At 40.5% G+C, this 13,882-nt stretch overlaps 1 protein-coding gene across 1 annotated transcript; it reads left to right on the top strand.

Moving 5' to 3' along the window:
- Window positions 1–2,572: 2,572 nt before the first annotated feature.
- Window positions 2,573–11,340, top strand: LOC143360311 (hyaluronidase). Its single transcript, XM_076799028.1, has 5 exons — window positions 2,573–3,378; window positions 5,810–6,027; window positions 6,880–7,306; window positions 9,653–9,857; window positions 10,108–11,340. Exons 1-5 carry the CDS (start codon window positions 3,317–3,319, stop codon window positions 10,339–10,341), a joined length of 1,146 nt encoding a protein of 381 aa, XP_076655143.1. The 5' UTR covers window positions 2,573–3,316; the 3' UTR covers window positions 10,342–11,340.
- The last annotated feature ends 2,542 nt before the right edge of the window (window positions 11,341–13,882 follow it).

The raw sequence follows: 13,882 nt of genomic DNA, 5'->3' as shown, positions 1-13,882 counted from the left end.
AACACAGTTGAATAAATTTTTTTAGGGAGCGCAGTTCACAATCATTTCTCATCTGACTCACCCCTTTGAGGAAAACCTTTAGCTTTTTTCTCCTTTTCCTTTTAGCCTTTTTCTCATTACTAACACTCACCAAATGGACGAAGCAGCACTATAATATAGAATAAAAATAACAAAAATGTGTCCACCGAAATTTACTACAGATTTTTTACACAGTTCGTGCTCGAATCAATCAGCTTATTTCACGATTTCCCACAAAACTGCTGTACTCGGCAACAATAAATCAAGAAATTGAAATTAGAGTAATGTCGACAGCAAACAGGTGAGAACGAGAATCCTCAGAACTTATTTTTTCCGCAAGGTATGTATGATTAACAGCGAAAAAAGTGGAATCCACCGTCACCTTGGCCGTTATCAGCCGGTTATCTAAACGCGTGAGAAAGAGGCGCACGGAGGACTGTTTTAACACCCTTGTAAAACCGTTCCACCTAATCAATTTGGTCGTTAAGATTAAACGGGTACATTCATTACCGGCCGGGCTCGATAAATTGCCGCCTGGGTTCAGCCACGGCGCATTAATCATCCAACGAAAGACGGACGGACAATTACAAAATTACCGGCGAATTCGAACGTGCAACCTTCCGAGAAGCTTACGCACGGTTTTACCTCGCGAGATAGGGACGCGTCCTTCGCGAAACGCGCTCGGTTTTTCCTTCCCCGATAATTATTCGCTAAAACGGTCCTATCGCGAAGCGTACGATTAACGAGCCCTCGGACCCACCTAGAATATTCGTCGCCGCGGCTGTGTACTCGCGGGGGTTGCTTAATTAATTACTACCGAGCGCGAAACTGCTCCCGATTAATCCCACCAGCGATCCCTTTCGATCCACGATCGGCTCTTTCAACTCTTTAATCAATAGAACAATACTTTGCCCATTGCAATCTTTTACATTCTTCTCTACTGTTCTCTTTTCAGGGCTTTTAGTTTTCTCTGCTATATTAATAAATATTTTTCCCCTGCTGATAAATATTTTTGGAGTAATTGAATGGTCCCTTTGTTTAATGAAGGTAGAGGAAAGTAAGCTTGTTCCTTAGCTTTGCTTTCTCTTCTTTGGAAACATTATTTTCATCAACTGTGATTCTCAGGTTAGTTCTAAGTTTATAATTGAAGTGCTACTGCTCCTCCTATTCTTTTAAAATATAAAAACATTCGACTGAGACCTGACAGTAACGATTTTCTTACATTTATTTAAAATATAACAGAAATTGTCTAAATCATGTTACTAAAAATATAAAAGCTCTGAAAATATTAAAGAAATTGACTAAATCGTGTTACTAACAATCGTCTTACATTCTTCTGAAATATGAAAGGATTTAATTGAATTCTGCTACTAAAAATTTTCTTACATTTTCATAAAATGTACAAGGTACTCGGCAAGCTTGAATTAATTTCAATTAATTTCCGTAAACTTTCCTCAAATATAAAAAGTGCTTGGCTGAGATCCACTTAATAACAACTTCCCTGCACTTTTTTAAAATACAGAGGACTAAACTTCTATGAATAACAGTTTTTGTAAACCCTTCTAAAGTATGAAAGATTAAAGAATCTTATTCATTCATAAAACTATTGAAAAACTAAAAATACTCGAAGAAGCCTCGTTGTTGCGATCCTGAAGACACAGGCGACAGTAGATAATTGTTTAAACTGTCGTCAACCAGAAGAATGATATAAATTCAGGATTTTGCAATCAGAGGAGCCCCCCTCCAGACTTTCTAGAGCCAACCATGCCCGCATCATCATATCATCCGTAGCACTCTTACAACACGCTATTATGACACTGCTAACAAAATCATCAGCTCGCTATTTCAATTGTCGTAGCAATTAGGGAGATCCGCTGATCGATAGAGCCCGTCGAAACACCGCAAAAACGTCTAGCATGTCCTAGAAACTAATTGAACACTATAGTAGCGGAAAACGTGGAAATGTTGGTCAAACATCAAAACCAGACAAGGCTGAGTCCCTCGAATCTATTTATGGCGGTTCATTCATAATATATTTTCAGTTCGAAATGCATAATATCTTATTTTGGAGTCGCGACTGCTCAACACTTGACTGTCCACTCAATCAAAAAATGAATGAATGAAATAAAAATTGAAAAATTTAAATATACTAAGAATACTCTTTCGCGGCTGACTAGACTCATTTTATACAAAATAAAAATGTTATAAGTCAGTTGTAAGACGGATGACCGCACTGCGGATTTGTGCGGAAAATAAAAATTGTTTGCATTTAGCGTGGAGAATTATTTTCAAGAAAAATATTCAAAATGAACGAATATAAATAAAATCAAACATATCAAGACAAAATCCAAAGATTTTCAATATTCCACTGGTTTAACACCGGGTTTACCGGGAGCACTGGAAATAAAGCTGCCCGCTTCTTTGATACCGTATACCCGAGGAAATAAACTCGTTGAATAATTCAGTGGTAAATTAAAAATATCGGGACGCGTGTCCCGCAGAGTTAAGGACCCACTGGACTCGCTGGAATATTTCACTTGCGAAATTCCAGGCACGCGGTGGAAAATAAACGTGTCTGTCTACTATTAATCTCCTCTCCGAGCACAAACGAAACTCACGAACCGTCGTGCACCGCGGCGCGCGTTGTCATCCTTCAGGATGCTGCCCGGATTCGTCGATCGGCGCGGCGCGTCCGTCGAATGAATCGGCAGGTGTCGGTTGCGAAAGGTGGCATTGTTGATCCTCGGCGAGGGTCCCTGTGATCCTTGTCCCGGGGGGCAGCTGTATCGATTTCTCGACGATACGTCGAGGAGGACCGGAGGTTCCGAGAGCTGAATGCACTCTCTTATTGTGCCGTGGCCGTTGGATTGATCGCGGACGCCGCGATGCCCTTTTACGCGGCTGGCGAAATACGAAGAAAAGAGTGAAGAGGAGAGTGGACGACGACGACGAAGAAAAAAGAAAGAAAGGGAAAAAGGAAAAACGGAAACGAGAAATCACCGAACAATACACCCGGAGAGCCAGATAACAGCACGAAGAGCGGCGACGAGCACGTAGGTGGGGAACACGAGACACACGATGCGGAATAAATAGTGGCCTGAAATCGAGCGGAATTCAGTCGCACCGCTGTTCTACCGTCGTCGTCGGCGTGCTGGGAAAACTCGTGGCACCCCGGGGGTCATCGAGGAATCATCGTCATCCCCATCGCAGCCTGGGAAGGATCGATACAATCGTTGCTCGCGTCGCGGATACATAGTGGACGTTTCGGTGCCCGGTTCGTGTACCCTCGGGCACGGAGATGCTACTTTCAGTGCTGTTCCTGCTGGCGCCTTTGCTACTCGTCGAAGGATTCCTCTTCGGGTACATAGTCACTTAGACACACACACACACACCAACTTTATAGAAACCTCGGATTTCCGACTGCCGAATTTCGCGAACCCGTCCGTCCGTGTTTACCGAGAGTTGGCAGGCCTCTTCTGCAGCTCCTGAAATACCCATAAAGCGTTCAAGTTCAGGACCGAAAATATCTTATCTAATTCGTGTCATTGGCCGACGAGCTGACTACTGACCGGCTAAGGGATTTATTGTACATGTTTGATTCACACAGGCTCGCGAAAGCAATCGAACGCCCTTTAAAACGGTATTGCTATCTTTTTAATTGGACCAAACGACCTGACAATTTTTTTTTAGTAATTAGGAGAATTGGTTTGCCGGAAAAGATTTTGAAGAAATTGCAATTGCTGGGAATTATAGGAGAAAATAAAAATGGCACTTTCCAAAACTTTTTTATTTGAGCCTGTAATGAAAATTTGAAATATGCATTTTGTAGATCTATGTTAGTTATACACATACTACTAAACGTCTAAAGGATTTATTATACGTGTTTGATTCACACAGGCTCGCGAAAGCATTCGAACGCCCTTTAAAACGGTATTACCATTTTTAAATTGGACCAAACGACATAACAATTTTTTTTGAGCAATTGGAAGAATTGGTTTTCCGGAAAGATTTTGTAGAAATTGCAATTACTCGGAATTATAAGAGCAAATAAAAATGGCACTTTCCAAAACTTTTTTATTTGAGCCTGTAATGAAAATTTGAAATATGCATTTTGTAGATCTATGTTAGTTATACACATACTACTAAACGTCTAAAGGATTTATTATACGTGTTTGATTCACACAGGCTCGCGAAAGCATTCGAACGCCCTCTAAAACGGTATTACCATTTTTGAACCAAACGACCTGACAATTTTTTTTGTGCAATTAGAAGAATTGGTGCACCGAAAAAGATTTTGAAGAAATTGCAATTGCTGGGAATTATAGGAGAAAATAAAAATGGCACTTTCCAAAACATTTTTATTTGAGCCTGTAATGAAAATTTGAAATATGCATTTTGTAGATCTATGTTAATTACACACATACTACTGACAGGCTAAGGGATTTATTGTACGCGTTTAATACACACAGGCTCGCGAAAGCATTCGAACGTCCTTTAACACTAAACCTACCACGGTCAAAATGATCGGTTTTCTATTTCACAATTATTAAAATTACAAAAAGGTTTCATAGGACATTACTGAATTGACTTCTTTATTTAAGCACGCATTATAATGAAAATCGTACAAAGTTTAAGTAAATTCAATCTTCGCCCTTCTATGAGACCTTTCACTTTTATATATTTTGTGCTTGGTAGGTGTAGTGCTTGAACGGTATTACCATTTTTAAATTGGACCAAACGACCCGACAATTTTTTTGAGCAATTGGAAGAATTGGTTTACCGGAAAGATTTTGTAGAAATTGCAATTGCTAGGAATTATAAGGGCAAATAAAAATGGCACTTTCCAAAACTTTTTTATTTGAGCCTGTAATGAAAATTTAAAATATGCATTTGGTAGATCTGTGTTAGTTATACACATACTGAACATTTCAGCGAAATCGGTTGACGCAGATAAAAACGGCACGCCTCGAAAGATGTTAGATTTTAAGCAGAAAAAGTGCCATTTTTATTTTCTCATGTAATTCTTACCAATTGCATTTTTTTCAAAATCTTTTTGCACATCATTTGAGAAATCAATTCTTCTAATTGCTCAAAAAAAGTCAGGTCCGTTGATCCAATTTAAAAAAAGTTATGCTGTTTTAAAGGGCGTTCGAATACTTTCGTGAGCCTGTGTAGATTCGCTGATACATGGTCGTTCGCGATAATATTCGGACATTTCTAAAAAGACAATAACTTTCTTCGGATTGTACCAAACGACTAATGTTTTAGAGATGTTGAAAGAATTAGTTCACCAGCTGGGAAAAAAGTGTTTGAAAAAATTGCAGTTGGTCAGACTGGTGGAGAATTTAACCCTTTGCACTCGACTGGTCACTCCGAAGCACCACTAGAAATATTTGTGACATTATTTCAAAGAAATTACAAAAAATATTACAAAATTTGTATTCGATAGATTACTAAACATTTAAATATTATATGTGGAGATCGGATCAGTTTCGTACGAATAAAATGAAAATATTCTAAGACGGAAGAAAAATTTAGTTTTACAATGAAAACAGCGCCTATAGTGCAAAGGGTTAATTCTCAACAAATTCGAATGTCCCAATATTCTTAAAGGTACAGAAGGGTAGAATAGTTATGGTCTCTTTAAATCGTGGTGATTGCTTTTGTTCCAGAATTGCACGTCAACCGTGGCACAATTCAATTCTCAAGACATTAGTCTCCGAAGTAGTGTTTTACGATGTTACCTGCGTTTAGGCTACGGAAAATGTCATCCTGGTGTCTTTGTTCGCAGGTTCCTACCGGTGGTCACCCCAAAAGACGAGGACCGGCAGGGGTTCAACGTTTATTGGAACGTGCCGACGTTCATGTGCCATAAATATGGTCTGCGGTTCGAAGAGGTCTCTAACAAGTTCGGGATCCTCCAGAACAAGAGGGACGAGTTCCGAGGGAACGAGATCACGATCCTCTACGACCCGGGCATGTTCCCAGCTCTGTTGAAAGACTCAAATGGTAAACAATGATTAACTGCTCTTTAATATGCCGCCCTCTCGATACAATAGCTATAATCTTGCAAATACTCTCGGTGAAATAACAATAGCAAAAACAGACGATAAGCAGCCAATTCGTAATTTGTAGACTGCATATACAGTGTTTTCTCGATATTTGTCAACAACGGGTCTTGCCAGCGACATATATCGGCCAGGAGATATTACTCTTCTATTCTACACGTATTATGTTTACACTACTCGGTGTCCAAGGCCTGTCAGGGGGATACCCCGCGATAGTGGGGATAGTTCTGCGATCTTTATCAGCCAGGTACTTGCGACATATATCGAGAAAAGACCGTATACTACACTTATTGGCAAGAATGGGACAAAAATGCAAACCAGTGGAAACAATTTTAATTAACATTCAGACTGGTGCAGTTCTGAGCGAGTAACAATTCTTTAAAAAATCTGAAAAAACTCATACAGTACCATCGAATGTCCTACATTTATCACAATGATGTTGACCAGTAATTTGTATTATCAAGTTCAGTAAAAGGAAAAATTGGTCATATGCGGCCTACGTGGCACTGACAGTTTCACGGATTAACACTAGATTTACGGGACCCGTCAAAACGACAGATTCTAATATTTTTAATTTACGAATGTCGAGATTGTAAAGAAGCGTCCATTAGGAATTATTTAACAAATTGATTCCTTTGGGTATATGTCATTTAAAAAGGTGGCTGCAAATTTTGACGGATACGTTCATGTTATTTTTACAAAGTAATGTGAAATAGGCACTTTCAGTGCTCCGTAAACCTAGTGTTAATTTGCGCGAGCATTATTGATAGCAAGTGTGTGAATCGTTCGTCAGGACACGTGGTGCGTAGAAATGGCGGCGTGCCGCAGGAGGGCAACCTCACCAGGCACCTGGAGGTCTTCCGGAAGCACCTGACCGAGCAGATCCCGGACGAGTCGTTCGGCGGCGTCGGTGTGATCGATTTCGAGAGCTGGCGGCCGATCTTCCGACAGAACTGGGCTTCCCTCCAGCCGTACAGAGATTACTCCGTGGAGCTGGTGCGGGAACAGCACCCGTTTTGGGACAGCAGGAGCGTCGAACAAGAGGCGAAACGCAGCTTCGAGAAGTACGGGAAACTTTTCGTCGAGGAAACGCTGAAGGCTGCCAAGGAGATTAGACCGGGAGCCAGTTGGGGCTACTATGCTTATCCCTACTGCTATAATCTGTCGCCGAACCAGCCCAGCCCCCAGTGCGATCGAACCACCGTGCTGGAGAACGATAAGTATGTTTCACGATACTTTGGTGCAGATAGGTTGCCGAAAATCGTGGGAAATATACAAGTTACGCTAACGCGAGTCTCTATAGTAGAAATCATTCGCATTTCTTATGCGAAGGACACATTAACCCTTTGCACTCGAAGCTATTTTAATTCCAAAACGAAACATTTCTTCACTACTAGAATATTGCCATTCTATATATTTTTTTTTTTCATGTTATACATACGGAAATGGTGTAATGTACTCGTGCAATACCGAAATGCTTTTTTATTAAATACAAACAAATTTAGTAATGTAAAAAATATTTTGAATAATGATACAGTAATTTGTAGTGATGCCAAATTTGTAGTCGAGTCACCATTCGAGTGCTAAGGGTTAACACTAGAACATCCGACGTATACAGTGTTTTCTCTATACATGTCAACAACACGGGTCTTGCCAGCGACATATATCGCCAAGGAGATACTATTCTCTCTATTAGATACTATTTCGAGGACTCTCGAGCTTCGAGACCCCTGACGGGGTATAACCCCCAGTAGTGGGGATAGCGACTTTTATCAGCCAGGTGTTTGCGACATATATCGAGAAAAGACTGTACCTACTTCTACCGAGGGGGTCAAAATGATTTGGTTGTATTTATTTCTTCCAGTAATTTGCTGCTTCGTAAAAATTTTCCCATAGTTTTTATATAATTGTGTAAAAAACTGGAGTTCCGATTTTCCGAAAGTATTATGGCACAAAATAACGTTTCCTTTGTCAGCATTTCTTTCTGACTAAATGCGAAATACTTCCTGCGATGCAAGAGCATCGATAACAGAAGCATATCAATGTATACAAGCGTTACATGTTTTTATATGCAAGCGAAGATATTGTTACGGCAATGTAGCAATAGGAGGAAAGTAAAAAAAGAGTGAAAAAATCGCGAGTTTACCTACGCTCCGTTTACCTACGTTTTAAATGACTCATCTCGGTATATGTGGACATACTACGTCAAAGTTTGCAACAAAAAGACAAAAATAACAAAGAAAACTGCTTTTTAGAATTAATTATTTAAACATTTTAGGAAAAGTCATACAAAATTTTAGGAAACAAAATATACTGAAAATGAGTAATGATTATAAGTAGACTGAGGATCTCTGTGAATTTATGGCTTATGGAAATTTTCAGGAAAAGCTATAATATAAAATTCGCGAGAATTCAGTACGATTTTTATTTGTTTCGGATCTACAAAGGCTGTTCCCACTCAAACTAGAATTTCATTCCATTCCACCTTCTTAAAATTTATCTATAAAAATGATTATAAGCAGACTGCGGATCTCTATGCATTTATGGCTTATGGAAATTTTCAGGAAAAGCTATAATATAAAATTCGCGAGAATTCAGTAGGATTTTTATTTGTTTCGGATCTACAAAGGCTGTTCCCACTGAAACTAGAATTTCATTCCATTCCACCTTCTTAAAATTTATCTATAAAAATGATTATAAGCAGACTGCGGATCTCTATGCATTTATGGCTTATGGAAATTTTCAGGAAAAGCTATAATATAAAATTCGCGAGAATTCAGTACGATTTTTATTTGTTTCGGATCTACAAAGGCTGTTCCCACTCAAACTAGAATTTCATTCCATTCCACCTTCTTAAAATTTATCTATAAAAATGATTATAAGCAGACTGCGGATCTCTATGCATTTATGGCTTATGGAAATTTTCAGGAAAAGCTATAATATAAAATTCGCGAGAATTCAGTAGGATTTTTATTTGTTTCGGATCTACAAAGGCTGTTCCCACTCAAACTAGAATTTCATTCCGTTCCACCTTCTCAAAATTTGTCTATAAAAATCGGAAATTGCAGAAACATCCATAAGAAATGCCAAACAAGTCATTTTAAGCCCCCTCGGTGGTTCCAGTGTTAAATCCAACGAAACAATCAACAAAATCCGACAAGAATCAAGTTCAGAAAAGAACCTAACCGTGCAAGGATACTAAATGCTCTAACAATCGCAAAATCATCAGAATCGCGCGGCACGGGTGGATGATCGATTGATACAGTTTCGCTAGAGCGTCAGTCAGTTAGGAGTCGTCGCGTGCTCCAGTTACCGTGTGCGTACCAGGGTAAGCAGATTACCGGTCACGTGTCAAGATCACCTAAACGGTGCCAGTGCCAAGGACCTCGCTGAAAATTCAAATCGCCGTTCGAGCAGAGAGAGCTCGCGCGCGTCTTATCTAATCTCTGCGGCACGCGCGATAACGCGCGCGAGAGAGAGAGAGAGAGAGAGAGAGAGAGAGAGAGAGAGAGAGAGAGAAGGAGCACGAGTCACTTCTGAAGTCCCTGATGGTCACGCTGTTCCAGAATGTCATGGCTGTTCGAGCTGGAGGATGTTCTTCTGCCCTCGGTGTACTTGAGGCTGGGCCTGACAGCCGGCGAGAGAGTGGGCCTGGTCGGTGGCAGAGTGAAAGAGGCTCTGCGAGTCGCGAGGCAGTCGACGCCGAGGAAAAAGGTTCTGCCTTATTACTGGTACAAGTACCAGGATCACAGGGACGCCTATTTGGACAAGGTGAGCAGCCCGGAGTGAACCTGCAGAACACTCACCCTCCGATTTCGATGATTTTTCGAACAACTTTTTTCCTGTCGCACGTTCGCTCAGTTTCCGAGACGCGGAGGGTTGTTCTGCAGGTTCATCCAGATCGTTATTCCCTCTCTCCCCCTTGGTTTTGGAAACATCCTCCAGGGGTTCCGGAAGATGCGTCACCTGATTACCCCTGAGGCCCCGGAGACCGGTGCTCAAAGTGGATTTATCTTCGCAGGCTGATCTAGAGGCCACTCTACGGAAGATCTCGGATCTTGGCGCGGACGGGCTGATCATTTGGGGCAGCTCTAACGATATCAACACCAAGGAGAAGTGCCTGCGATTCAGGGAATACCTGGACAATCAGCTGGGACCTATCGTGGATCGGGTCAGGCGCAATGCGTTAGGCTCGAGCAGCTACGAAGCTGGTCCGGCGGATGACCGAGGTGGCGTTAGTGTCGATCAAGTGTGATCCAGGCGAGATCTTGCGGACTAAGTGCTCCGGACGAAGATTCAGCGACCCTCCTGCTGGGTGTCAGCCATTTTCGACTGACAAGCAATGATCCCGAAGCCGGAAATTTAAAGAGTTACGAAAAGAGACTTTTTTCCGCCCGAATCCACTGTAAAGCCATGACATCGACCCTTGAAACTTCGACTATTTCTAGATTTTTTTTTTTCTAATTATATAAACAATTAAACACTTTTCCAGACGATACTCCTTATAAAAAGAACAACTTGCAAGTCATAACGGTCAAAATCGGAAATTAGCATATTTTCAAGGGTCGATTTCACTTCCTTAAAATGAATTTCGTCAGCCAAAAAGAAAATCGCGTAATACGTACCTGCATATGCATCACACATCCCCGAAGAGTCATAATTTTTTGGACTTCCCGGTTCGGGATCATTCCTTGTAAGCATGTACGACGTAGAACTCGCGTAACATGCATGCACCTCGTTACATACCTAATTCATTGTAGTATGTTGGTCTTCGAAGGTCATTCAAGGTCGTTCAGTTTTATTTAGTAACAAGATTACATTATTTCGGCGCATCCTGTAGCCTCCGAAGTTTCAATTTGATCATTTTCTATAAAATTGTCAGTTCTGTAAAATGATTAGTGTAGGATAGTTGAGGGAACATGGGTTTAGCTACCCAAACTCGAAGAGCCATCTTCGTCCCTCAATATCCATGCTGTGTCGAACATATTTCCCGAGTTCTATATGCAGTACATGAATTTCGTAGAACCTGGAGGGGCTTGGCCAACACCCTCGCCAGTTTCTAATTGCTTACGCGTGCGATTACCATAACTGTGACGCGCGCGCGCGCGCTCGCGGAGAAACCGTGCGACCTTCGACGACAGCGAACGATGTCGGTCGTACGTCGCTGAAACCAAAGACGACTGAACGGTGCTGGGACTTGCCTGGGACCGTCTCTCGATTGAGCAACTCTCGAAATAAATCTTCTGAGATGCTAACTCTTTTCCGTCATTCCACCTTCGAAAATCTACTGTTGGGAGCTGGGAAGTTGGTAACTTGGAAACGCATGATGCCATTCGTCCCAAACGTTGACCCCCATGCTTCCATCAGTTTCCTAATTTAACATTTTAACTGGATCACTTTTATGAACGGTTACGAGAGACGGGTGGAATTGACACCACAATCAACGTGATTACAGTATAATTTATACCGATATGGATATTGCGACACAATTAATCACATTTCCATGATCTGTTCAACAATTTTATGGAGGCAGGTCCAACGATCAGTCTGGTTGAACATGATTATTATAATGTGGATAGTATCACACAATTAGTCACAGTCTCACAGGTCTGTTCAACAATTTTATTCTGGCAGGTCCAATAATGAGTTTGGTTGAACTTATTTATCCTAATATGGAAAGTGTGACACCATTTTATTCTGCAGGTCCAATGATCAGTCTGGTTGAACATATTTATTCTAATATGGCTAGTATGACACAGTTAAACACATTCTCACAGTTCTATTCAACAATTTTATTCTGGCAGGTCCAATGATCAGTCTGGTTAAACATGTTTATTATAATGTGGATAGTATCACACAATTAGTCACAGTCTCACAGGTCTGTTCAACAATTTTATTCTGGCAGGTCCAATAATGAGTTTGGTTGAACTTATTTATCCTCATATGGAAAGTGTGACACCATTTTATTCTGCAGGTCCAATGATCAGTCTGCTTTAACATATTTATTCTAATATGGATAATATGACACAATTAATCACATTCGCACAGTTCTGTTCAACAATTTTATTCTGGCAGGTCCAATAATGAGTTTGGTTGAACTTATTTATCCTAATATGGAAAGTGTGACACCATTTTATTCTGCAGGTCCAATGATCAGTCTGGTTGAACATATTTATTCTAATATGGCTAGTATGACACAGTTAAACACATTCTCACAGTTCTATTCAACAATTTTATTCTGGCAGGTCCAACGATCAGTCTGGTTGAACATGTTTATTATAATGTGGATAGTATCACACAATTAGTCACAGTCTCACAGTTCTGTTCAACAATTTTATTCTGGCAGGTCCAATAATGAGTTTGGTTGAACTTATTTATCCTAATATGGAAAGTGTGACACCATTTTATTCTGCAGGTCCAATGATCAGTCTGGTTGAACATATTTATTCTAATATGGCTAGTATGACACAGTTAAACACATTCTCACAGTTCTATTCAACAATTTTATTCTGGCAGGTCCAATGATCAGACTGCTTGAATGTATTTATTCTAATAAGGATAGTATGACATAATTAATCACATTATCATAGTTCTTTTCTACAATTTTATTCTGGCAGGTTCAATGATCAGTCTGGTTGAACATACTTATGGATTTTATGATTATTTGGATATTATGACAGAATTAATCACATTCTCATGGTTCTGTTCAACAATTTTATTCTGGCAGGTCCAATGATCAGTCTGGTTGAACATATTTATTCTAATATGGATAGTATGACACAATTTTATTCTGCAGGTCCAATAATCAGTCTGATTGAACACATTTATTCTAATGTGGCTAGTATGACACAGTTAATCACATTATCATAGTTCTTTTCTACAATGTTATTCTGGCAGGTCCAATGATCAGTCTAGTTGAACATACTTATTCTAATATGGTTAGTATGACACAATTTTATTCTGCAGGTCCAATGGTGAGTCTGCTTGAACATATGTACTCTAACATGAATAGCATGACACAGTAAATCACATTCCCATGGATCTATCTGTTCAACAATTTTAATCAGTCAGGACCAATGATCAGACTGCTTCAACAACAATTTTATTTCATCGAACATCACATTTACACCGCATGTCAATAATATTTACCAAATAACGAGAAGACTGTGAATCTTCATGCAAAAGTTTTCTTCATCTGTTGTAAGAGGCAGTAATGATTTATAAATCTTTCTTATTTGCCATGTATTATTCAACACACTGTCTTCCTAATATGTCTCAGCTTCCTGATGGTGGGACGATGTGAATTTACGGGTTTGGTATAATCTGTGATTGGTGGGAAACATTAAGGCACATATATCGTCCACATATATGCCAACAGAAGGCGTCCTCGTTCTCCCACTGACGAAAAGATTGCACACAATGCTCACCAAATGGCAAAGAAAGCAAAGCAGTTGCAAGGACCCAGGACAACTTCCTAAACAATTGTCCCACCCGAGCCGCAACTCGCACCGACAGGTGTCCCGGAAACAGCACCGCAACCACGCTTATCACAACGCTCCCTGCACCATTATCATCCCCAAAATCAGCACCAGAAGATCCTCCCTTAACAATCCGAAGAAGAAACCGTTCTCCCAAATCACTCGGAACCGGCTGAGCATGATGCAAAGCGCATCGGCTCGGCTCGCGCACTTCAGCACTAGCGTACGACAAGTTTTACTGGTTCGAGGTGTAAGGCCTCGGGCGATCTTGCTTTTTACAGTACACGCGACGACGACGACGACGACGACGACGACGAC

Source organism: Halictus rubicundus, chromosome 1, assembly GCF_050948215.1.
Source record: "Halictus rubicundus isolate RS-2024b chromosome 1, iyHalRubi1_principal, whole genome shotgun sequence".
Taxonomy (NCBI): domain Eukaryota; kingdom Metazoa; phylum Arthropoda; class Insecta; order Hymenoptera; family Halictidae; genus Halictus; species Halictus rubicundus.
Note: the sequence above shows the minus strand (reverse complement) of the source record. Positions and strands in the feature narration are given on the sequence as shown.

Excerpts from the sequence above, each read along its gene's own strand:
- LOC143360311 (XM_076799028.1), top strand. The coding sequence starts at position 3,317 with ATGCTACTTTCAGTGCTGTTCCTGCTGGCGCCTTTGCTACTCGTCGAA. Across the intron at positions 3,379-5,809 it reads GTCGAAGGATTCCTCTTCGG|GTTCCTACCGGTGGTCACCC; the intron begins GTACATAGTCAC and ends CTTTGTTCGCAG. Across the intron at positions 6,028-6,879 it reads TCTGTTGAAAGACTCAAATG|GACACGTGGTGCGTAGAAAT; the intron begins GTAAACAATGAT and ends ATCGTTCGTCAG.